The sequence below is a fragment of the Tyto alba genome, unplaced genomic scaffold, assembly GCF_018691265.1.
Source record: "Tyto alba isolate M040663 unplaced genomic scaffold, T.alba_DEE_v4.0 Super-Scaffold_1000006, whole genome shotgun sequence".
NCBI classification, from domain to species: Eukaryota; Metazoa; Chordata; class Aves; order Strigiformes; family Tytonidae; genus Tyto; species Tyto alba.
The window spans coordinates 24365799-24386832 of record NW_024881272.1 but is presented as its reverse complement, the minus strand read 5'-3'; the positions used below and the strand labels follow the sequence as shown (position 1 = coordinate 24386832).

At 46.7% G+C, this 21034-nt stretch overlaps 1 protein-coding gene across 8 annotated transcripts in view; it reads right to left on the bottom strand.

Moving 5' to 3' along the window:
* The window catches only part of RNF220 (ring finger protein 220), a 231996-nt gene that overhangs the window by 44450 nt on the left and 166512 nt on the right, over positions 1 to 21034 (bottom strand). For 5 of the 8 annotated variants that reach the window (XM_042803079.1, XM_033000379.2, XM_042803108.1 and 2 more), the window contains 4 exons: positions 18637 to 18732; positions 14660 to 14702; positions 6589 to 6710; positions 5433 to 5565 (listed from right to left, as the gene is read on the bottom strand). In XM_042803079.1, the coding sequence (XP_042659013.1) occupies positions 5433 to 5565; positions 6589 to 6710; positions 14660 to 14702; positions 18637 to 18732 (394 nt within the window). Of the gene's footprint in view, positions 1 to 5432; positions 5566 to 6588; positions 6711 to 14659; positions 14703 to 14853; positions 15064 to 18636; positions 18733 to 21034 lie in introns of those variants that run through there. The other 3 variants (XM_033000382.2, XM_033000383.2, XM_033000384.2) reach the window with 2 other exon arrangements.

The window sequence follows — 21034 nt, the reverse complement described above, 5'->3', positions numbered from 1 at the left end:
GAGAAAAGAAGAGAAACTTCAGAGTTAAGTAATCCCTGTGTGTTTCTCCTTCTTCAAGAGTATCGCAATTTATCAGACAGATCCTTGTCATCTTGATCTTTATCAGAAAGTATCCTTCCCTGAAATGCCCTGCTTACCATTTTAACGTTTTCAAAGTTTTTCTCTCTTCTGTGCTATTTTTAATGCAACTGATCTGCTGAAGGAAAAGAAACCCAGAGGAGCAGTGGTGACTAGCTTGCTACTGTGCCCAGAGGAAGTATTTTTGGTGGGGGAGCTGGAGTGAAGAAGAGGACAGGGCAGGTGGAGGAACTTAGCTACAATTCTTCAATTCTTTCATATCTAAAGAGGACAGCAATCTCTGTTCTATCAGACCACGTGGTTTGTGCTTTAAATGGTACCTGCAGCTAGCTTGCTTTCCCTGTCTCTGTCTCTCTCCCTTTGAAGCAGACTGGACAGCTTCCTCAAGCTGGCGTTATCACTCCCTCTAACCACTCTTGGCAGGCAATCTAATTCCCCCTGAAAAGGTCACCGCCATTTTAACTGCCTTTCAATCACATTAAGCACGCTGCCGCTCGTGCTCAGAGCGCTGCGCCTGCAGCTCTCCTGACTGAGGTGCGATCGATAAACTGACATCCCGTCCCCCCACCCGATCTCCCCAACCACCCCATCCGCCACTCGCCTCCTTCCCCTGTCCTGGACAAGCTGCCTTCCCGCAATGGACAGTAAGAGGCCAAGTGGCAAAATCCTCTCCTCAAATCCAAAGCAGCAGAAGGGAGCCGCTAACCTGGCATTTACTAATCTCTGTCCCATCTGCTAAGAAACAGAAGGGTGCAAGCATCCCCCCCCGCCTTCCCTAGACCTACAGAGGCAGCGACTTCACAGGACAGTTTGCTTAGGCACCGATCCAGACACCTTTGAAGCTGTGTTACAAAGAACAAGCCTCCCTCAAGCTTCCCTCAATGCAATCATTACCGTTATCTCTCCCCCCGTGCTTCTTTTTTTTGCAGTTACGAGTTATGTGTTCCACCCATCGATCCCTGTGTAAGACACTGTTTTAAGTCCTCTTGCCTTTTGACTGTGCTAAGCCGTTTAAGAGATGACAGCGGCTTCTATCAGTGCGAAGCTGATGTGATTCTTTTCAGATAAAGCACTTTTTTTTCACTCCCCCCCTCCCTTTCCCATCTTTCAAGTAAGAGACATACACACAAAAAGAGACACTGAATCTTTCAAAGAAAAAAAACCCTTTTGAACTTCCCTCAGGAATTCTTTAAAGGGATAACCTTATAGTGTAAACACTGAGGGTAACGTGCATCCATTCTGGAGAGGAACAGAAGAATTGCTACAAATATGTTGAGCATTATAAAAAAAAAAAAAAAAAAGCAACAGAGAGGAAGCCACTTGATGCTTTCACTTGTGAAGACTTGTTGGCTTCCTAAACATAGAAACTCATTAGACAAAGATGGCATGAAATAATCCCCTGCAACAAAGAGTTTCAGAGAAGGATGATCCAGAAACGTGGGGATAGACGGTTACTGAATGTGTGAGTACTTGAAGAGAAATTTTAGTCTTGTGACACTGTATTGAGATAGAGAAATGTTGGATTATTGATTATTATATATGTATAGCTTTTCACTGAAGTACGAGCTTGATTTAAACAGCGTTTGGTATTTCATGTGGATAGTCTTCTGCAGCTATCCCAAACAGAAGCAAGAACTCTCCTCCTACAAATCCCTACTTCAAGGGGGACCTCTGCTGAAACACAGCGGTTCCCAAATGCTATATAACTACCAGTAATGCTAATTTACACCCTGAATTCTTCCAGTTTTGGGTAAGCAAATTAAGTGATATCAAATGATGCTTTAAGAAGGCAGTACAGCTAGAAGTACCAAGTATTTCCCGACTGAATACTGTCACCAAACCCAACAGCTCAAGAGAAAACATACAGATCCCTGCACTTCTTGGTTACATCACATTCCTACTTGCTGACATCTCCTGTTCTTTCCACCTACTGCCTCAAATATGCCAAGCCATGGCAGGCAAGAAGGTGTGCTTTGGCTTTGCTGCACTAGACCTGACTGGGAATTTGCAGCTGTAACACCAACACAGAAGACAATTTCCACCTTTTAAGACAGACTGTCAGGTGAGAGGGGCAAGTCTTCCCTGCAAATACTTTGGAAGCAAGAAAGAATCAGCCTAGGAACCACACAAGTGAGTTTCAGCCTGTGATTGCTCCGAAGTATTAGACCACCTTCCAGAAAATCTGAGCAGGGCTGTTCATTTCTCTGACCTTTCTGTTTTCAAGAAGAAAAACGCAAATATCTACCAACCTTACCTCACTTGAGAGCCTAGCAGGATCTTTCATATAGTTAGCAAAGAGTTTTCCTCACCTTGAAGGTGATATGAACTTTGTCCATTAACCAAAAATGATGAAAAGAAGCAGCCAGGACCTGTGTTAAGTTTGAGTCACTTCTGTAATGCTGCCCAATGGTCTGACCGACTCATGCAATACACACTGGCCAGTGTCCTGTTCCCCTTTTGCCCATTTGTGACATCTCCTCAAAGCCATATACCATTAAAACAGAAATCAATGAGACACACGGACATCTATTTTCCCTTCTGGTTTTATGTATTTCCCCATGTCATTTCTTTAGACACTGGTGACATCCCTGTAGCCTGGCAAAGGCTGTCTGGTGTTATAAAAGGCCTTCGATTTCCACATCGCTGCTACTTCTCAGCAAAGGGAACAGAGCCATACATAAAGCCTCAGGTGACGGGGGTTAACGAGGGCCTTGCCAACTTCAGACAAAGCAGTTTTAAGTGTTGGAAATCACCTCCAAAACATTGTGCTGTGCTTCAGGGCTGTAAATTAAGAATTCTGTACCTAAAATAAGGCAAGAGCTAACACTGGCAGAGAAAGGAAAAAGACAGTCACCTTAAGGTACCTGAGAGTGCACAAAGCAGTCCTGACTGACGGAGACCTCTGAATGCCAGCAGCCAGAGACAATATGAGAACCACAAAAGAGAGCATGAAAAAGCATAACTTGCTTAAAAAGAAATACAATCAGCCAGCTACAGGAGATCATTCCTGCTTTGCTATAGCTTCCCCAATTTTACAGAAACTTCTCGCGCAAAGCACATGGGTACCCTACAGATACTATCTGGCCATCCCAAAATACCAGGTAGAAAGTTGGTGGGAAAACATTCCCCTGTTTAGGGAATAGGACACCTCTCTAGAGCAGTATGGCAGCTGCTGAGCCCAGCTGCCAGCAGAGGTGTGCTCCAGAGGAAGAGCAGGGAGAAACACACACACCAGGGACCTGCCAGCTGTTCAGGCAGAGTAATTTCTTCAGCTGTGGCTCTGCCACCAAAAGCTGCAGAGATGTTCCTCGCTACAAATGCTACAGAGAGGTTCCTGTGCTCGCGAGCTGACCTACAGGCATCTTCCATCCAACACCACATCGGGAGGGAGTCTAATCCAAAGCCTTCCCATCGGGGTAATTATGGAGGGTTTCAGAACTGCATCCATTTGTGCTCTACTCTCCTCCTAGTCTTCCAGTCCTTTGCTGGATCTGTTCACGTAATTAGACACTCTTGAAGGTATCATGAAGGTCTCAAAGACAAGAACAGACAGACCCCATATTTCCTGACGGCTATTTCTAAGTATGAAATAGACAGAAATACCTGCCCACGCGTGTGTAGCCATCTAGCAGAGGTTACAGCCCTGACTGATGCTAGAATCTACCTACTGGTGGACGAAAGCAGTTGATCTATTAATGCAAACTAGTGCACTTGATAATTCCTTAAATTAAGAAAGAAAATACAACAAGGAGCAAGCATTTTGCATTTACACAGTCTAATCACATCAATTACACACATTTTATCCATCTGAAGCCTCATTTGAAAGAGGGTGTCCATATGACTGAAGCAATACGAAAGGTTCAGATCACACTTCAGTGAATTAACTCAAAACCAACTGGGAACGTTAATCAGGTGAAGACAGCACAATGTTCACACCAAAGGAAGCAGAAGATTGAGGAAAACACAAGCCCAGGTGTTCGGTGGGGGTGAAGGAAGAAACTATGCATGCATTAAAAAAATGCAGAAATGAACTCAGTAGCTTTTTTCTAATCAGCACTAGCAGTGACAACAATGGGGGCACACAGACATCCCATGCTTCCCCGCTACAGACTGTAGTGACCATACCACATAAACATAGTCCAAGGCCCTGCATGGTCTTATTCAGACCTCTACCTGAATTGTGTACAGATGCAATACTCCATGCGGGCACAAAAAATGTAAAGGTAGGTAATGCTACAGACACAGGAAGCAACAGTGTGAGCTTCACTGGATAGCTTTTAAAACCCAAAGAAGCTGCTCCTTTACCTCTGTGCTCCTGATCATCTGCTCTGCTACAACCCAGCTACAATTTAATTTCAGAGGAAGGTAAGAGCAGATCAGGAGTGCTAGGTTGTCACTGAACACATGACTGGCTTTTAAGTCCAACTCCCTTATGTAGTAGCCTTTCCCCTTGAGAAATTTTAAATTAAAATCCAAGCTGATATAGGAAGAGATCACATCCCATCCTCTTTATTGAACGAAGGGAGCCAGCATTCCTCCTCTCATTAGGCATGCACTACGTGGATTGCTTGCGAGACTCTCCTTAGTGCCAGAGGTTCATGCCAACGAACAGTTTAGTAAATCCTCCTCTTCGAGGCCAAAGGGCTGAGTGTAAGAAAGGGGCCAGGTTTCCAGCTAAAATTACATTCACCAATAAAGCTCACGAGAGGTCAAATTTTGCCATAACTCACTCTCTCCTCAGTAACTGATTTCCCCATCACTGGGGAAGGAGCTAAAGAAGGAGAAAAAATAAAATGTGTTTGTCTGGGAGCCCTAAGGGCTTGCAGTGCTGGAGGTGCAGAGCAGGTTCCTGGATTCTCATTTATCAACCTTAAAAGGGATGGAGTGATAAATGCACAACTGGCCCTTTAATATTTTATGCAGGTGCTAAAGCGACTTAGCTGTCACCTTCAATATATCACCAGAGGCTGATACACCAGCTTTCGTCACTCCAGGCTGGGAATTTTTACAATTTCATTTCTATTTCCCTCTCTTCACATATTTCCATGTATTTCTTACTATGTGTAACATATAAGAAGCTATTTTCCCCAAATGATCTCCTCATTCTACCCATTCCCTCTTCAGCCACATTTCTTGAGCAAGAAATAACACCACACTTTTGTTCAGGATTTGCACAAATTTTGACTCTCATCATTCAAGAGAGGCAGAAAGCTGAAATCACTTTACATTCTGGCAAAGGCTGAAGGTTCTGCCCTTTGTAAACAGCAAATCTCCAGGTCCCTCCCTTTAAAGATAGGCAATGATCAACTTCCACAGCAGAATAATTTATAAGGTCCCCCAAAACACTGTCGCACCTCGAAATCCTCCCTCCAGGAGAGTAGTAGCCCGTATCCTCTTCTGCCCACACCATTCGTACTCTTCAAAGCGGTTGCCGTTCTCATTCTCGATGTCCACAGAGTCATCCTCAGTCATGCATGAACCTTCTCTCTGCACAGGGTAAAGCAGGGGCAGAGCGTTGAGATGCATGAAATAGATCTTTGGGGTTAATAACTCATGGTGGGATGGAGAAGGAAAGCTAGACTGTTCCCAGGATAGCTATAAGTACAGAGCAGACAGCAGCATCTACTCCCACCCCCACTCCCAGCAATTTACATCTAGAAGTAAATGGGTGCTGGAAGAACTTTACAAACTTAAGATCAAAACAAGTTGCAAGGTTTGTTATCTTTACACATGGAAGTTTAAGCTCTGGTTCCTACAGCAGTGCTGGTGTGCATTTCAACATGCATTCCCCTGCCTTGCATGCACAAATCCCCTATCATGTAAACCACAGATTCCCTTGACCCCCAGCAGGAATGTTCTCTAGAGCATATTTCTGGGGCACGCTGATCGAGAGACACCTCTCTCTAAACCATGCATCTCTTAAGGCAACAAGAATGAATTTGTTATTATCTCTATTGTGGGCTTTTCCTGAGAAACAAGCACAGAAAGTCCTATGACACAACTCTCTCCCTCCCCTAGGGCTTGTTCCTCCTCCTTCCTTGCTGTCTTTGGGATGAACAGCAAGAGAACAGTTCTGCTCAAATGTACTTCCTGGAATAAGATGCTCATGCAACATTTACAAATGCCAGTCTGTTAAAAAAGAACCCAACAAAAAAATAATTCTAATGTTGTCAAAGGCAGAGATCAGAAAGAACTCTTCCTGCTGTGCTACACAAGAAGCATTAAGTCCTACAAAAGGCTCCATAAACTTCAATAGCTCTACCCTTACAGTCTACAACTTAGACATCAATAACAACGAAAGGGTGCATGAAATAAAAAAGTTACTAATGCAACAACTCCAGAAGAATCCATCTTCCAAGACAAAGAGAATTGACTACAGATCTCAGGGAGACAGTTAGCATTGCCTGCAAGCTCAGGATTGTTAGTTTTTGCCCCATGTTAGGTCAACTGCAGACAAAGCTGGGAGAAGGGAGAAGGGAAAGGCAGCTGGCGATCCTGCTGCGCCTCTACCTTTGCAAGGCATTGTTCCACATGCCTACTCATCTCCTCCTCGGATCCTGACAGAGGTCGGCTGCAGAGGGGACATACCTGCCCTTCGTCTTGCTTCCTCCGTTTCATTTTTCCAATCCGAGCTGCATGGAGAAATCAGGGAAAGAAAACAAAAACAGAACAAAACAAAACAAAAAAAATAAGGAAGACATGTCAAGTTTGTAGATCCATTCTTCTTCCTATTTGCTCAGCTCCAATTAATAAACCCTTGGCAGAAACAGTACGATTTCACACCAGAAAATCCCATTGCAACTCCCTATTCTGACCTCCATAAACAGCACAGAGACTGTTACTTAACACTTTCCAGATTACATCTGCAAACTGTGGCCCAGTACTGCCTGATTTCAGAAAGGCAGCTACTCATGATTTAGTAACTACGAGAGGGAGTATCTGCTGCACATCCACAGGTAAGTTATTCAAATGGTTAAATACTTTCTGTTGGAAGCCTGAAATTGTCTTCAAAGTTGAGTGATCAAGCCACTGAATCCTGCTCTGGATTTTGCCTTCTACGTCCAAGACCCATCCACTAACACATCCATTCCCTACACAAAAACTTGCTTAGATCATAGAAGGATGGTGTAGCACCCAAAAAGCCTTGGACAAGCTATGTGTCACTTCCAGGACCACAAAGTCTCCTGTACACTCTAATTCCTTCCCAGAACATCACCAACAAGCCAGAGCAGCATCTTGGTAGCAGGCAATGTTTACAGAAAATAAAGATCTTTGCTGTGAAAAATGCAGCACCCATGCTAGATTGCTTCTGGCTCTCTGTTATTTTTATTCCACTATTTTCACATAGAGGAAAACTGGGGGCTACACTGCCTTCTTGAGGGCACACTGCAGGAAACAAACATGTTAGGAATCATGATGATTAGAAGAAGCAGACAAGGTAGCCTGTTGCTTAATCTAATCTCTGGTTAATTTGAGCCATCATTTAATGTGATCAAAACATCTGGAACCAAATCATTTGCATTAAAAAGAACTTCTATCCTTTATTATGATGGCTTTAGGCAGGTATTACCAAATAACTCAATCACTGGCTGCAGGAAAGTCACTGTTTAATTAATAAGGAAGGTCAAAATTCTGAATGAGAGACAAGGAAAAGCCCAAGGAAAGTCCATGTGATAATGAGAGATGACACCACCAAAAAGCTGCATTACTCAGAAATCATTACTGACTTTGTGAGCACTGCAGCATGCTCTGAAAGCCTTCGTGCCTGAATACTGTGCGATCAACAGCTCCCTGCAGCCAAGAAGTCAGAGAAAGCTGCTGGAATGCCAGGAAGAGAAGGACCAGGGTAAAGGAAAGTTTCTGTCAACTGTTTTCTAAAGTGCATCAGTTTAGTGCAGGCACATCACCAAATGAATCATAAAGTTTCAGCTGAACACACCAACACAGACCTGAAAGGCCTTTTTCAAGGCTTTCTTGTTGGCTTCCCTGGACTCAGGACTCTCCAAGTTAGGATATACTTTCCCACAATCCAGAACTAGGGAGCATTCTGATCCCTTACACTCTCTGATACTCCAGGATTAAGAAGGCTTCAAATTATTCCCTGGGCATTGCTTTTCCTCACTGAATGAGACAGATTTGTGGGAAAACTCCCTGCAAAATAAATCTCCACTCCCAGCATCATGAAAAGGATTTTGCAAATGTGACATTCCTAGAATAAGAGACAGCACCCTGAGACCAAAACAAGAGTGTTTTTGATACCTGGCACTTTGAACAATAGAGACTCTCAAGTAAATGCACACCACTTTCATTGCTTGTCTAAATTTTATTTACTGAAGCTCCACAACCCTCTCCTGTGTTGGGTATACCACAGTGACAGCTCCATAGCCCACCTGCCTCTCCATGTACTTCAGTATTCCTAGTGGGGTTTTTTAAGTTTCCCTTCAAATTTGTCTGCTTAAATCTATTATTTTACCCATACTGTCAGTATCCACTCCAGAAGATAAAGCACTTGACTTCCAGTCAATACAGAAGCAAACATCATGAAGTGTTATTGCTAATTTCATTGTGCCCAAATGTGTTCCACTTTTAAATAAAACAATGACTCCCAACATGTCTTCACCATTTCTGTCCCCTCCCTGAACCCCAAAATGCTATCCCTCCTCCTCCTTCAACATCATCCAGCCCTGTTACAGAAGTAGTCCGAGTTAAGCCATGCTATTTCTGGTTTGTACTTCACTGCACAAGAGACTTCTGAAGGTCTGGTTTAGTGAATACCTGTATCACCCAGTATGGCTCTTTTGTAGAAGTTTAGGATGCTCTTTCCTTGCATCACTAGCTCTGTGGGGCCAGCACAATATAGAGGAGGAGGCTGGAATCGGACATGACACACCCTTCTCTTACCTCATCCTGGTTTCAAACAGGGAAATATAGGGAAGGAGCAGTTTAATTATTCTGGTAGGACTCCCAGTGGCCAATCAATTAAGCTAAGTCAGGTCTGCCTGGCAAGCTCATTAGTATTTTTAACTTTTTTACTGCCATCCTATAGTCCATGCACTGTAATAGTGATAAAATGAGGACAACTTGTTTTAGGTCTTGCACTGATAAAATCTTGGGGCCATTTTGCCAGAACAAGCACCTGATCTGCTGTTGAAATGTTAGTGCAGAGCTGGGAACACAACCTCACTCTGCTCCAGCTCCATGGGAGACTCAGCAGACAGCCCCTACCTTGGCTCATGTAGCTCTGCCAAGAAGCAGCCCTTTAAGTTCTAGTGCCACGAGTGAAAAAGCCACTGGAAGAAAGAGGTGTTGAAACCAAATCCCGCTGCCATTGTCATTCTGTGGTCATTAACGGCGGCAGTGTGGTGCCCACGGAGGCCGAGGGTGCCCCTGGTGACTGCAGGAAGGGGAAGGGAATGCCACAGCCTCAAAAGCACATCCCCGAGCCGCGCTGTCCCCACCTGACATGACACGCAGCCTGGCTATCACTTCCAATCAGCACAGAAGGGCCAGAGCGGCCCCAAAGGCAGGGGGTGATTGTGGTGCTGTCCCAAAGGGGAGCAGCTCAAAAGAACACACAAGTGAGACCACAGGATTGTTAATTAGTGTTGATAGATGCGATCATTTCTAATTAGCTCACTAATCCCTCTCCCCCTCCCTCCTGTCGCAGGAGCATGGGAGAGGGAGAAAAAAAGAAAAGCCATTCCCTCTCATAATTCAGGAAAATAAAAATGCAGCCAGTGGAGGACTGGATGCAAGAAGAGGACACAGCTCAGGGAAGGATTTTGCACAAGGCTGACCCATTCTTATCTCTGACTGAATAAAGACTCCATAGCTATTTTCCAGACTTCTGCCAGGAGGTGAGGAGTCCACTAATTTTTATTAGCATTAATAGTTATTATTAGGCCATCAGAGGGCTTCCAGCACCCTTGAGGCCTCACCCTTAGCAGACGTACATTCGCCTACCCACTGCTCCTGATGCATGTGCACGTTCTCCCTCAGGTTACCCCAAACCATCAGACACCCAGGGAGTTTAAGTCACCACAGCATACGAATCAGAAAAGTAGCACATGGAGGTTAAGCCTGAACTGGGACCCTCTGCAGGGGCCAGGGTCTCAGTTACAGTCTCTGATTTGACTTAGGAGCTGTGCTGGGTAAGGGAGCTGTTCTTCCCCTTCCTAATACAGGGTCTTTGGGGACTACACAATGTGAGAAGCTGCTTGCACTAGAGGAGAAGCCAAATTGCACTTGACAAAGCCTCTACTGCTGAGGGTACAGTGACCCCTGCCCTCCCACGGGTGTGGAGAGGAGCCAGCCACCACTGCTGCCTTATGGGCGGAAGAGACCATGGGTATTTTCTTACAATGGGCTCTCCCCATCAAGGCTAAACCTTATTAATACCTAAAGATCATGTTATTCTCTAGCCCAGCAGAGCTTCCTGAGAGAAAAGCTAATGGATTTTAGTTTTCATCGGTACTCTCCTCCCCGAGCAAAAATTCACCTTCAGGACAGGGCACTAATTACCTCAGAAGTGCTCTTACATAGCATCTAGCAGTGGACACTATACAAACCTCTACCACAACACCAAAGGAGATGATTAAGTTACTAGCAATATCTCTTATGATTCCCTCCACCAGTTTGAATGGTCCCCTGAGTCCCATGCAGACATCATTAGCAGCTCCTGCAATGGCAGGCCAATCAAATTAAGTGGAAACATTTTTGTCTCCTTTCCAGTGAAAATCATCTAGCTTTATTCCTCCCCCACCCATCAGCTACAAAAGCACAGGACATGCTGGTCCTGGTTGAACAACAAACTGCCTGGTGACCACCTCCATGGGGGTCTGCCCAGAGAGGCAGCTTATGGTCACCAGCAAAACAGGAATCAGCTTCTAAGGCAGGTGCAAAAGGAGCTTTGCAAGAACTTATTTTACAACTCTACTGAGAACGCCAACTTTGCAAACACCCCTAAATTTAAATCAAATATCCAAGCACAAGAGTTAGCACCTGCTCTCTGCAAATCTACTAGAGGAGTCTTCAGGAGCACATATACCTATTTTTGCTAGATCTATCACAGAAAGCTTCTGTGGATGATCAACTTATCCAAGAGCATCTGATCTAAGGGAACAAAGGCAGCAACGTCAGAGCACAGAAAGCCAAACTAAAGCAAGAAAACAGATGGTCAAGAATGAATCTGTTTCAGACCTTATGTACAATTTGTTCTTCATCTGACAGAGAGAACATTAAGGGCCAAATTCACAGAAGGGTCTCGGTGGGGCTTTCACATTTGCATGGCCAAACTTCCACACAGATGATTTTCAGCAACCTTCAATCTGACATTATTCTCTGAGGTTGGCACATACTTAACCTGCTGAATCCATGTCTGATATACTAACCCATAACTTCATGCCTCTAATTTTGAATGACTATCTAAGCTGCTAAACTCCATAAGCATCAGTTTACAGGGTGGCTTAAAGTTTCCAGTTTGGCAACACTGACAATAAGGCAAATTAAAGAAATGCCTTCTTTATCTCCTGGGTTCACCAAGAATCAGCACCTCATACTCCTGGGTTCACAAGGACACAACCTCTGCAAAGTGAGTTTAGCACAGGTGAGAGGTACGGGATTAACTCACTGAGGCTGACAAGCAAGTTCAGATACACTCAAGTGAGAGTCCAACAGACAGAGCATTAATCTCCTGCTCCAGAGCTTGCAAATGCATTCACCTTACTTACAGTTCAATTTAAGTCAAAGGTTTGACTTACTGAATTAAAATTCTGGACCGTCGGGTACCTGTGAACCATGTAACTATCAGGACCTAATATGCTGCAGGCCAGCAGCAGCTCACAGAAGACATCTCCTTCTCTACCTTCTCTTTCCTTAGCTCTTGTGGTTTCCCAAGTGACCACAACAGGATGGAACACATTGAGGAGTTCTGACAGGACTCAGGCACAAAAAGCCTGGGCAGCTGAGATTTGAGTCAAGGACTATGCAGGAAAAGAGCAAACGCCATGGGCCCCTTTCTATGGCAGGAGTTACCAGAAGAGATTCTGGAATTCAGCTGGTAAGCTTGACAGAGATATCAAGATAAACTAATTACAAGCATACTGAAAAGTACACTTAAAACATAATAAAAACAAATGAAATAGATTTTTCTTCAACAGATAGACTACATTTTCTGTATCTTAAGTTTCTTTACTGTGTCAATGAAAATATGAAACAAAAAGCCGGGTATCTTTGGACAAGTCTGACATTACTTCTGTCAATGTAAATTAATGGGGATAAGGAAACAGTTCTCATAGAGAAAGCTATAAAGTTGTGTGACTGATTAGAAGCTCATTAAAACACAAGACAAATAAGCATTTTTTCTTCCCCAAAGCACTCAAGTGTTCTTTATCTGAAGCAATGCTGCTTAAATAACTGTTTAACAATAATGTGGCAAAGCGTATGAATACCACAAAGTTATTTTAGTGCAAACTAACGCGGAGGAGGGAACAAGAAAGCAGGTTGAGTTCAGTGGTTACAAACATAAAGTCACATGCATAGAAAGGAGCAGTAGAACCTACCCAGCAGTCCACCTGGACACCAATCTGACAGCATAGGAGTGAACCAGGCACCACTGGTTCAGGTGATGTTCTGGGAACAGTAGTAATCAGTCATAAATAGCTAAGGTCAGAAGGAACCAGTTCTGATCTAGTCTGACCTTCTTTGTGGCCCAAAGGCAAAGCACTTCAGCTAATATTTCTGCAGGCAGCTCCCTAATGTCTGGACCAAGTACTGTTAGGGTGTACAGAAAATACCAGCATTATAAGGGCATTATATAAATTAACCAAATACCCTCACCTGGTACATGGCTGTTTTGCTCACTGTAGCCCAAAAGGTATATACGAGTAAAGGGTTCAGCAAAAACAGTGCAAATGCTGTACAAAACTGGCAGCCTCCCTCTGGACGATAAGTATAGGTTCACAAAAACATCCAAGAACAGGGCCCAAGAGGAGTTCCTAGATCGCAGTCTACACGGACTGTGGTGCAGCCCTACTTCAGGCCAATGGCAAAAATAAAAAGCACTAATGAGCCAGTTTAGCAGAGCATGCTGTCATCAGGAGCTTTCATTCATACTAAAGGACTCAACAGCAAGAACAACCTCACAAACCTGGCTCAGACTTTTTTTTTTTTCGTTTTTTAAATTAAAATAAGGTAACCGAACATTAGCCTGAAAAAAGGTAGAAGGTAGGAACCTAGCCCCAGCCATCCAAAACCGATAGTTTGACATTACTGACTCTGGAGACCTCTGTCACACAAGGAAGTCACTGCAGAGCAACACCTCGGTGTTGAAGTCCCTGTTTCAGGAAAGGGGGCTGCCCGCCAGCCCAGCAGCTCCCTGCACTCATCTTGGAGAGCAGTTGTGAGCATACCTGCCAGCAGTTACCTGAGGCTGATGCAAAGCAACTCAGCTCTTTGTTGTATGACTCAACAGGCTTTCAAGAGTTCACAGGTTTTTGGCCCTCTGGGTTGATATTTAAAAATCTGCAAGCTAGTTCTGAATTCAGTTATAACTTATGAAAGATACCAGGTCAGTAGCTTAACAGCACTTCTATTTGCTTAAGACTATGCTAAAGATGTAATACTTCAAATTCAAGCAAACTGTTTTGCTATCAGTACACTCTAAAGCCTTTTGCTATTCTGCTGAAGTATCTCTATTTTCTTCTAAATAAACTGCATCAGCAGAATGTTACTGGTGTTATCTCAAACTATCACAGCAGGAAGCTCAAAATTAACAAGCCTCCCAATAGCCGGAACAACCAAATTTTGACTAAATGGTACATACTAGAGCAGCTAAAAGCAATAAAAAAATCAGATAACACAATATTGTTGTTATTTAAATGGTGAGTTCTGACTTCTCTGAACTTTGGGAAAAGAGTTTCAACTTCCTCAGCTTAAGCAAAAAAAAAAAAAAAAAAAAAAAAGTATAGTTGCAGCTTTCTTCTGGTTTACAAACACAGAGATAGGACTTTCTGAAATAAAGTGACCTCTGATTTGTTTTTTAAATACCAAGACACTTTTCACTGGAAATACTTGTTTACTCGTTGTTAGGTACACCCATCAACACAAGAATAAAAGAATAATGCACCAGCATCTATGGGTTTGAGAGGAAGAAAAAAAAAAAAAAAAACCCAAACAAAACCACCAAACCACAACACAAAACATGACGTCAGATTCACGGACGCTCAGACTGCTGGCTTAAAAGTTTACTGCAAGATCCTGCCATGTGAGCCGTGAGAGCACAGCAGCCTGGCCCCAGAACCGAAAAACACCGGGTTCAGGGCCTGCTTCTAAACCCGCTGGCGGGATCCCAGCGGCGGGAGCTGCCTCCCGCCGGGGCCGAGCGCGGGGGGCTCAGCCCAGCCCGACCGCACGCCGAGGCCCGGGGGGGCGGCACGTCGCGGTGCCCGGCCTGCGGGAGGAGGGGAAGGAGGCGGGGGGGTGGGTTTACACGACTCGGCTCAACTCTGGGAAGTTTTCCGGGAAGGAGGAGGCGCGGGAGGAGGCCCGGCGGGGCGGGGGCAGCCCGGGGCGCCGCACTCACCGTTCAGCCGGGTCTGCCGGTTCGCTCGCACCCGCAGGAAGGTCTGCAGAGGGAAGACAAGAGCGGAGAGGTGTCAGAGCCCGCGGGCGCCGGATGGAAACACCTCACCCCCCGCCGGTAAACAAGGCCCGAACCAGCCCCCCCCCCCCCCCCTCCTCACACCGTCCCGCGCATCACCGGGACAACGCACCCACCTCTTCCCGGCCCCCGCCGCCGGGCCCCCTCCTGCCGCTCTGCATAGCCGCGGGCGGCCGGCGGGGCAGCGGGGCGGCGGGCCCCGGGGCGGACCCCCCCGCGCGGCCCGGGATGCGGGTGGATACGGCGCGGCCCGGCAGGCGCCGCCGATCAGCCCCCAGCGGCCGCCGCCATGTTGGCCCCGGTCATGTGACCCGCCGCCGAGAGGGTGAAAGTTCGCCAGGAAACTGGCGGGGAGAAGCGCGGGAGGAGGAAGTTCCCATGGCAACCGACAGGCGGCAGCAGGGCCCGGAGATCCCTGGCCAATCAGGGCCCCAGGACGTCTGGCACCCAGGGGCTCCTGACCAATCAGGGATCAGGGGTAGCGGCGGCCCGAGTGCCTGGCCAATCAGAAATCAGAAGCTGCTGGCGTCCGAGGGCACGTGGCCAATCAGGGCCTAGAGGCAACTGGCACCCAGGGACAGATGGCCAATCAGAGCCCAGGAGCCACTGGAAGCAGGCTTCCTTGCCCAATAGGGACTGAGCCATCCCTTAGGCCCAACACCACTGGCCAATCAGAGCCCTGGGTCCAACTAGTACCCAAAGGTGCTGGCCAATCAGGCGCCAGGGGCCAACCACTCTCCAACTTTCCTTGTCCAATCGGAGATGGGGGGCCATAGGGGCCCGAGGGCACCTGCCCAATCAGGGCCCAAGGGGCACCGGGACCCGAAGGCACATGGCCAGTGGGGGTCCTTGCCGCCCATGCCCAGCCCCAGCCCCGCCGCGCAGCCCCCAGCGCTGCCTCCTGCCGCCGCCCTTTCCCTGCTCTGTTCCCTTCTGCCCTTCAGCAAACCTGGGCAACCGGACCTGGGTTTATTCCCCATGTCTGCCCCACCGTGGCGATAGGGGCCCCAGTGGGCCGGCCTGCGGGTAAGGCAGCGGTAGGGGCTAGACATTGGGCAGCACTGGCTCCTACATAGACAACTCCCATTTGTCTTTCCCTCTGCAGACTCCTGGGACTTTGTTTCTCGGAATCAAACCTACGTGTTGGGTCCCCGCTCTGGCACCTGACAACCTGCTGCTCCTTCTTCAGAGGGAAAACAAAGAAAACCCTGGTATGTTTTGCCATATCAAAAGATGATGGGCAGTTAGGAAGTTCAGGTGCTGGCTGGTAAGCTTTGCGCGGCGCTGACCTGTGTCGTACATCCCAGCTCTGTCTGCACGCTGCAGCTGCATTTTCATACATGTGCTTATTTACAAAATCAAAGCTGCCGATTGTTGGTTTTACCCTTCTAATTAATTAAGCTGTCTTTCAGGAGGCATGGTCACTGCTGAGCTCAGGTGGAGGGAGGTAAACCTTTCCTGGACAAGGATTTCAGTTATACTTACTCCACATGTTATTCAGTCACAAATATTCCGTGGGCTCAGCTGACTCACGCAAGGTGGTCTCCCTCCGAGCCTAAAATGTTATCTTTGCAGTATGGTGAATGACTTATAATTTGCTGTTGATTTTTCCACTGGGGATTCAGGGTTGTGTCTAAATCTAACTAAAATGGCTTTATTTTTACTCAGAGCACAGGAAAAGCCCTGGCTGACAGAACACAGTGTATCTAAGAGGAGCACCCACCACTGACCAAATCACAAGGTCCTGCACAACACCAGCTGCCACCATCTTGGTCCGATCAGTGTCCACGTACCAAGCTCCAGCAACCAGGCTTGGCACAGGGGAGGCAAGGGGATCCCCCCTCCCCACGTCTCAGAGCCACCCCACCGCCTCCACTGCAGCTCCCTCTCAGGGAGCAAAGCACACAGTCCAGGCGCTGTGCAAGCCCGTATTCCTGTAGCACTCCTATTCATAAATCTCCTTCTTCCCTAAATATCCCCATGGCAAATCAGCATGAAGCCTAAGAAAGCCGAGCCACAGGAATTCTGAAAACCTACATGCCAATAACTCGTGTTCTAGCATGTTACTAATACACTGCATATTCACGGTTAGATCACAGATAACACAATTTTTTTTTAAAAATGCTAAATTTTGCAGCCCTTATAGACACCACCATGAGAGTCTTCTGCTCTGCTTCCTGAGCATTTCCCTTGGTAAGCCAGGAAGGCTGAATTCTCATTCATATTGTGGCTTTATTAAAGATACACTGAGGCTTTACACAACCCTGGCACCCACTCTGAGATCCCCTTACACTGGTGGAGCAGCATAACGCAGCCAGCACAAGCATAAATGAAAATCAGGCCCCAGAGGTCTGTTCCCGCTGCAGTGCAGACTTACAACTCCCATTACACATTTGCATTAAGGGCTGCAACCCTCCATAAAATACACTCACAAACTTAAAATACGTTAGAGACTAGCTAGACTCGGCCCACAGAGGGGGCTTCTGCTGAGAATATTTGTCCTCAAGTATGACATAATAAAAATTTATAGGGACAGAGGACTGCAGGGGACCACCAATGTCACAGAGACTGAAATCTCAAGTGGGAAGGGAGGGGTGTTCTGCAACAAAGGGGCCCACAGCAAAAGTCTCTTCCATGCCCTTTTGGAAGGAACATGATTTATTTATTAGCCTTAACTGGCAGAAAGGAGTGGGATTACCTGTATCAGGGTTTTCTGTATCTTCTGCAGGGTTTTGCTTCTCTTACTTCGCATGAGGTCTCATTGTTCATACAAGGCTAAAGTGACTTGTGATGTCACATCAGGTTATAACTGAAGGCTACATGGGAATATGTAGCAAACAATGGAGGTCTGTATTTGATAATATAACCGATAAATAGGACACAGAAAAGAATAATGGGCAACAAATGTACGGATCTGCTACTAACAGGACCTATCTTTAACTCACACTTTAACTGAAGCTCCTTGGTTAGACACCCAGCACTGGTCATCAGCCTCTCCCCATGCAGATCCAAACGCAGACCTGGCACACGCGAGATGGCTGATGCAGGAAGCGTCTGCCCGACCCTGGGCACAGGGTATCGTGGCAGAGCACTGCAGGATACAGGGTGATAGGTCCACACAGAGGGTACGGACACGCTTGGGTCTGCGCTAAAGACCACCATTAATTTATCTGCTGCTTTTCAGAGCTTACTTGGCTGAGCGCAGGCTTGTAGCCAAACAGTTTGAATGTGTGTTGAGTCAGAGTCAAGTGTGCCTGCCTGCCCCAAAAATAAGGACAGACTTACAACAAACAAAGCTGTACTTGTGCTGCTGCCTTTCTCTTTTTTTCTTGCTCCATCTTCCTCAACTCTTACTCACTGCTCCACAAGTCAAGACCTGCTGCTCCTCTGGGCAGAGGGTGTTTTATAAAACATATTAGCATGGCTATGGATGGTCCAAAACCATTTCTGTTTTGGGTGAGAGTCGCGAGTCAGTTTGCTGGGCAGTGGCACACCAGTGAAATGAAGAATTTTGGCCAGCTGCTGGCTGACAACATTCACTGTTCTACAAAAAAAGTCACTTCTCTGAAAGTTTCCTGGTGGTGCAGGGTAAGTAATGGCAAACATAGTCATGGCAACAACCAAAATGATGAATATAATGCAACAGAAACATCTACAAAGATTTAAAGCAGTTTTGCATGGCTGTGGTTTAAAGTCAGAGCTGGGAGGACGCTGCAGACAAAAGCACACCTTCGTAGCTGTGTGAGGGACCAAGTGCTCACGTCCCCCTGCTGCAGGTGGGTGAGCTGGGGCAGAGGTGCACAGCTGAGAGCCGGGCTCTCACACACAGAGCTGCAGGCACTGGGGCGAGCTGGCTCCCTGCTTAAGGCTGAGACCAGCGACGGCATCCGCCTGCTTACCTGGTATCTGTCCGAGTGATGGATGTCATCTGAGGAGTGGGGTGATGCTGTCGGAGAATCTCCTTCCCGCTTGATTGAGGCCGACAACAAAATTGACTGCAAGAGAGAGGAGAAATTCATGCTGTGAGCGTTGCCGAGCTCTCTGCCCTTCGCTAAGCTGTCCTCAAAGCCACGGAGAACGTCTGCCGGGATGTGGGGCTGTGCTGGGCTGGACTGATGGGCTGTGGGGCTGGCTCTGCGCTTCCTGTGGGGCCCTGCCCCATGAGGGGACCGGGCTGCAGGCTCTAGCAAAGGGCAAATGCATCAGGTAACAAAGGGATGGTCATTTTGTCCCCAGGTCTGGTGGCTGGGGGCAGAACCAATCCCTGCTGGAAATGATGCATGAGGTCCACACCAGAAATTCACACGGTAAGAGGCGAAAACGTGCTGATGTGGAGCAGTGCTTACGTGCCCTCACCCATCGCTCTAAGAGCCACTAAATCTCTCAATAGCTTTGTAAACCGCACTAAAGCTCTCAGCACCTTTGCAGCACAACTACCTCTTCCTTCTGTAATGATGCTATTTATTTTAATAAGTAGCACAGAAAAAAAGGGCCTTTTAGAAGGTTAAAAAGATCAGTGATATTTGAGACCTAAGAAATCACTGATAAACTTCAAGTCAATAGTAGGTAAGTCTAAATTCTACACACAGTGAACTCTAGCGGGAAAATTACTGCAGGAGTTTGACAGTATCTAAAAAAAATGTACACGGAGTTGCCAGTGAACTTTATTATTAGAAGAGTTTGAGGGAAAAATGCAATTTAAAATTCTAATTAAAAATATAAATTAGCTAAGCTAGGCTAAATATAGCCCAATGCATTGTAAAAAAATGTACACTGGAAATGCAGCTCTCCAGATGTTTGTTTCTGAGAATCAGCTGGCAAGATTCGACAATAAATGACTGCTTGGAGATGTGTATGTTTGCGAAGGGAAGTGTAGATATCATCTGAATTGGACAGGTCAAGTGTGGTGACAACATTATTAAAAAGCATAATACCTTGGAGAAAGGCAAGTATTCCAGAAACATTTGCCTCTGGGCTGAAATGAAACGTGAAAAAATGTGCATTTTTTGGAAAGATATGAGCAAGTGGAAAAATTACTCAGCCTACAAATTGGTTCAGTCAGCAGGATGTGTTCCCCCCGGGCTCAGACAGATCTCCCGGAGAGAAAAGCATGGCAGCGCGGTTGGCATGGGCATGGAGGGAGGGCAGGCTTGGGATGGAGGCGGCGGAGGAGCATTTGGGATGCTGGGTTCAGCCCCACGGGCATGAGCTGTCAGCCTTGCCGCGAGAGCAAGAGCCACATCCCTGCCAGCACCACAAGTCTCTGCCCTAAAGCATGGCTCTACTGGCCGTGCAGAGATGTGACATCTTGAAAGGGGTCATGAGGGAGTTACTTGCTGGGGTGCTCAGTTATCTCCCCAGGCACGGCTCCTCCACCGATGCCGGGGGCTGTGCTGACCACATCTTGGAGCTGGCACGCTGCTTGGCTCAGCCCAGCCGGGATGCCAGGTGCTGGGAGGGCCGGTGGGAGCCCACGGGGATGGGGGCACCCAGTGAGGGCTGCCCCAAGAGACCAGCCTCCGCTTCCCAGGGGAGAGACGGGCAGAGCAGGGGGGGCTCTCCGGCCTCACATGTTGGCTGAACCCTACTGATGATGGCTTTTGGTAAGCAGCTCATTTATTTCTGGAGAAGCCCTCAGATAACTATGCGAAGCCACCAGGAGAATATCTGCAGAGTGCAGACCCCAAGCTCCTCCTGCTGTTTGGTTTCTTTGTTTTCTAAATGGAGAATGAGAACCATTTTTGAAGAAGCAAGATTGCACATGTCCTATAAAACAGAGGAATGGGGCTCAAAGCTTTCAGGTGTGGTGTGACCCAGAACAACAGCCCTGATTTCAGCTGTGTTAATGCCCTTCCCCTCCTCTAATGAGTCAAGCACCCTGGAGCTCAGAGGGTTAAATCTGTTTTGTCTTCCAATGTATTCTGGAGAAGGGGAGAAATACCCATCTCGCCATTCCTTGGCGACAGACAGACAAACCCTCCCCGCCTCCAGCTCCCCCCTCAGCTTCTGGTAGCTCTAATCCAATATTATTATGTGAAAAATGGTTGGGCTAGCTATGGAGACAGTAAATTAAACGTTATGTATTAGTTTTTAGCGTGTGGTCCCAGGAAGAATGCTGGCCCCATTTATTCCACAAACCTCCTGAGCACCATGGCGATGACCTCTGGAAAAACGAAGGGCTAAACTAATCCCAAAGATGTCAATCTTGAGGCCTCTTCTACATACACTTGCAGTTTAGATTAATAAACTGTCTATTTTTAAATTGTGTGCAAGCACTTCAATTCTAAATACCTCGCC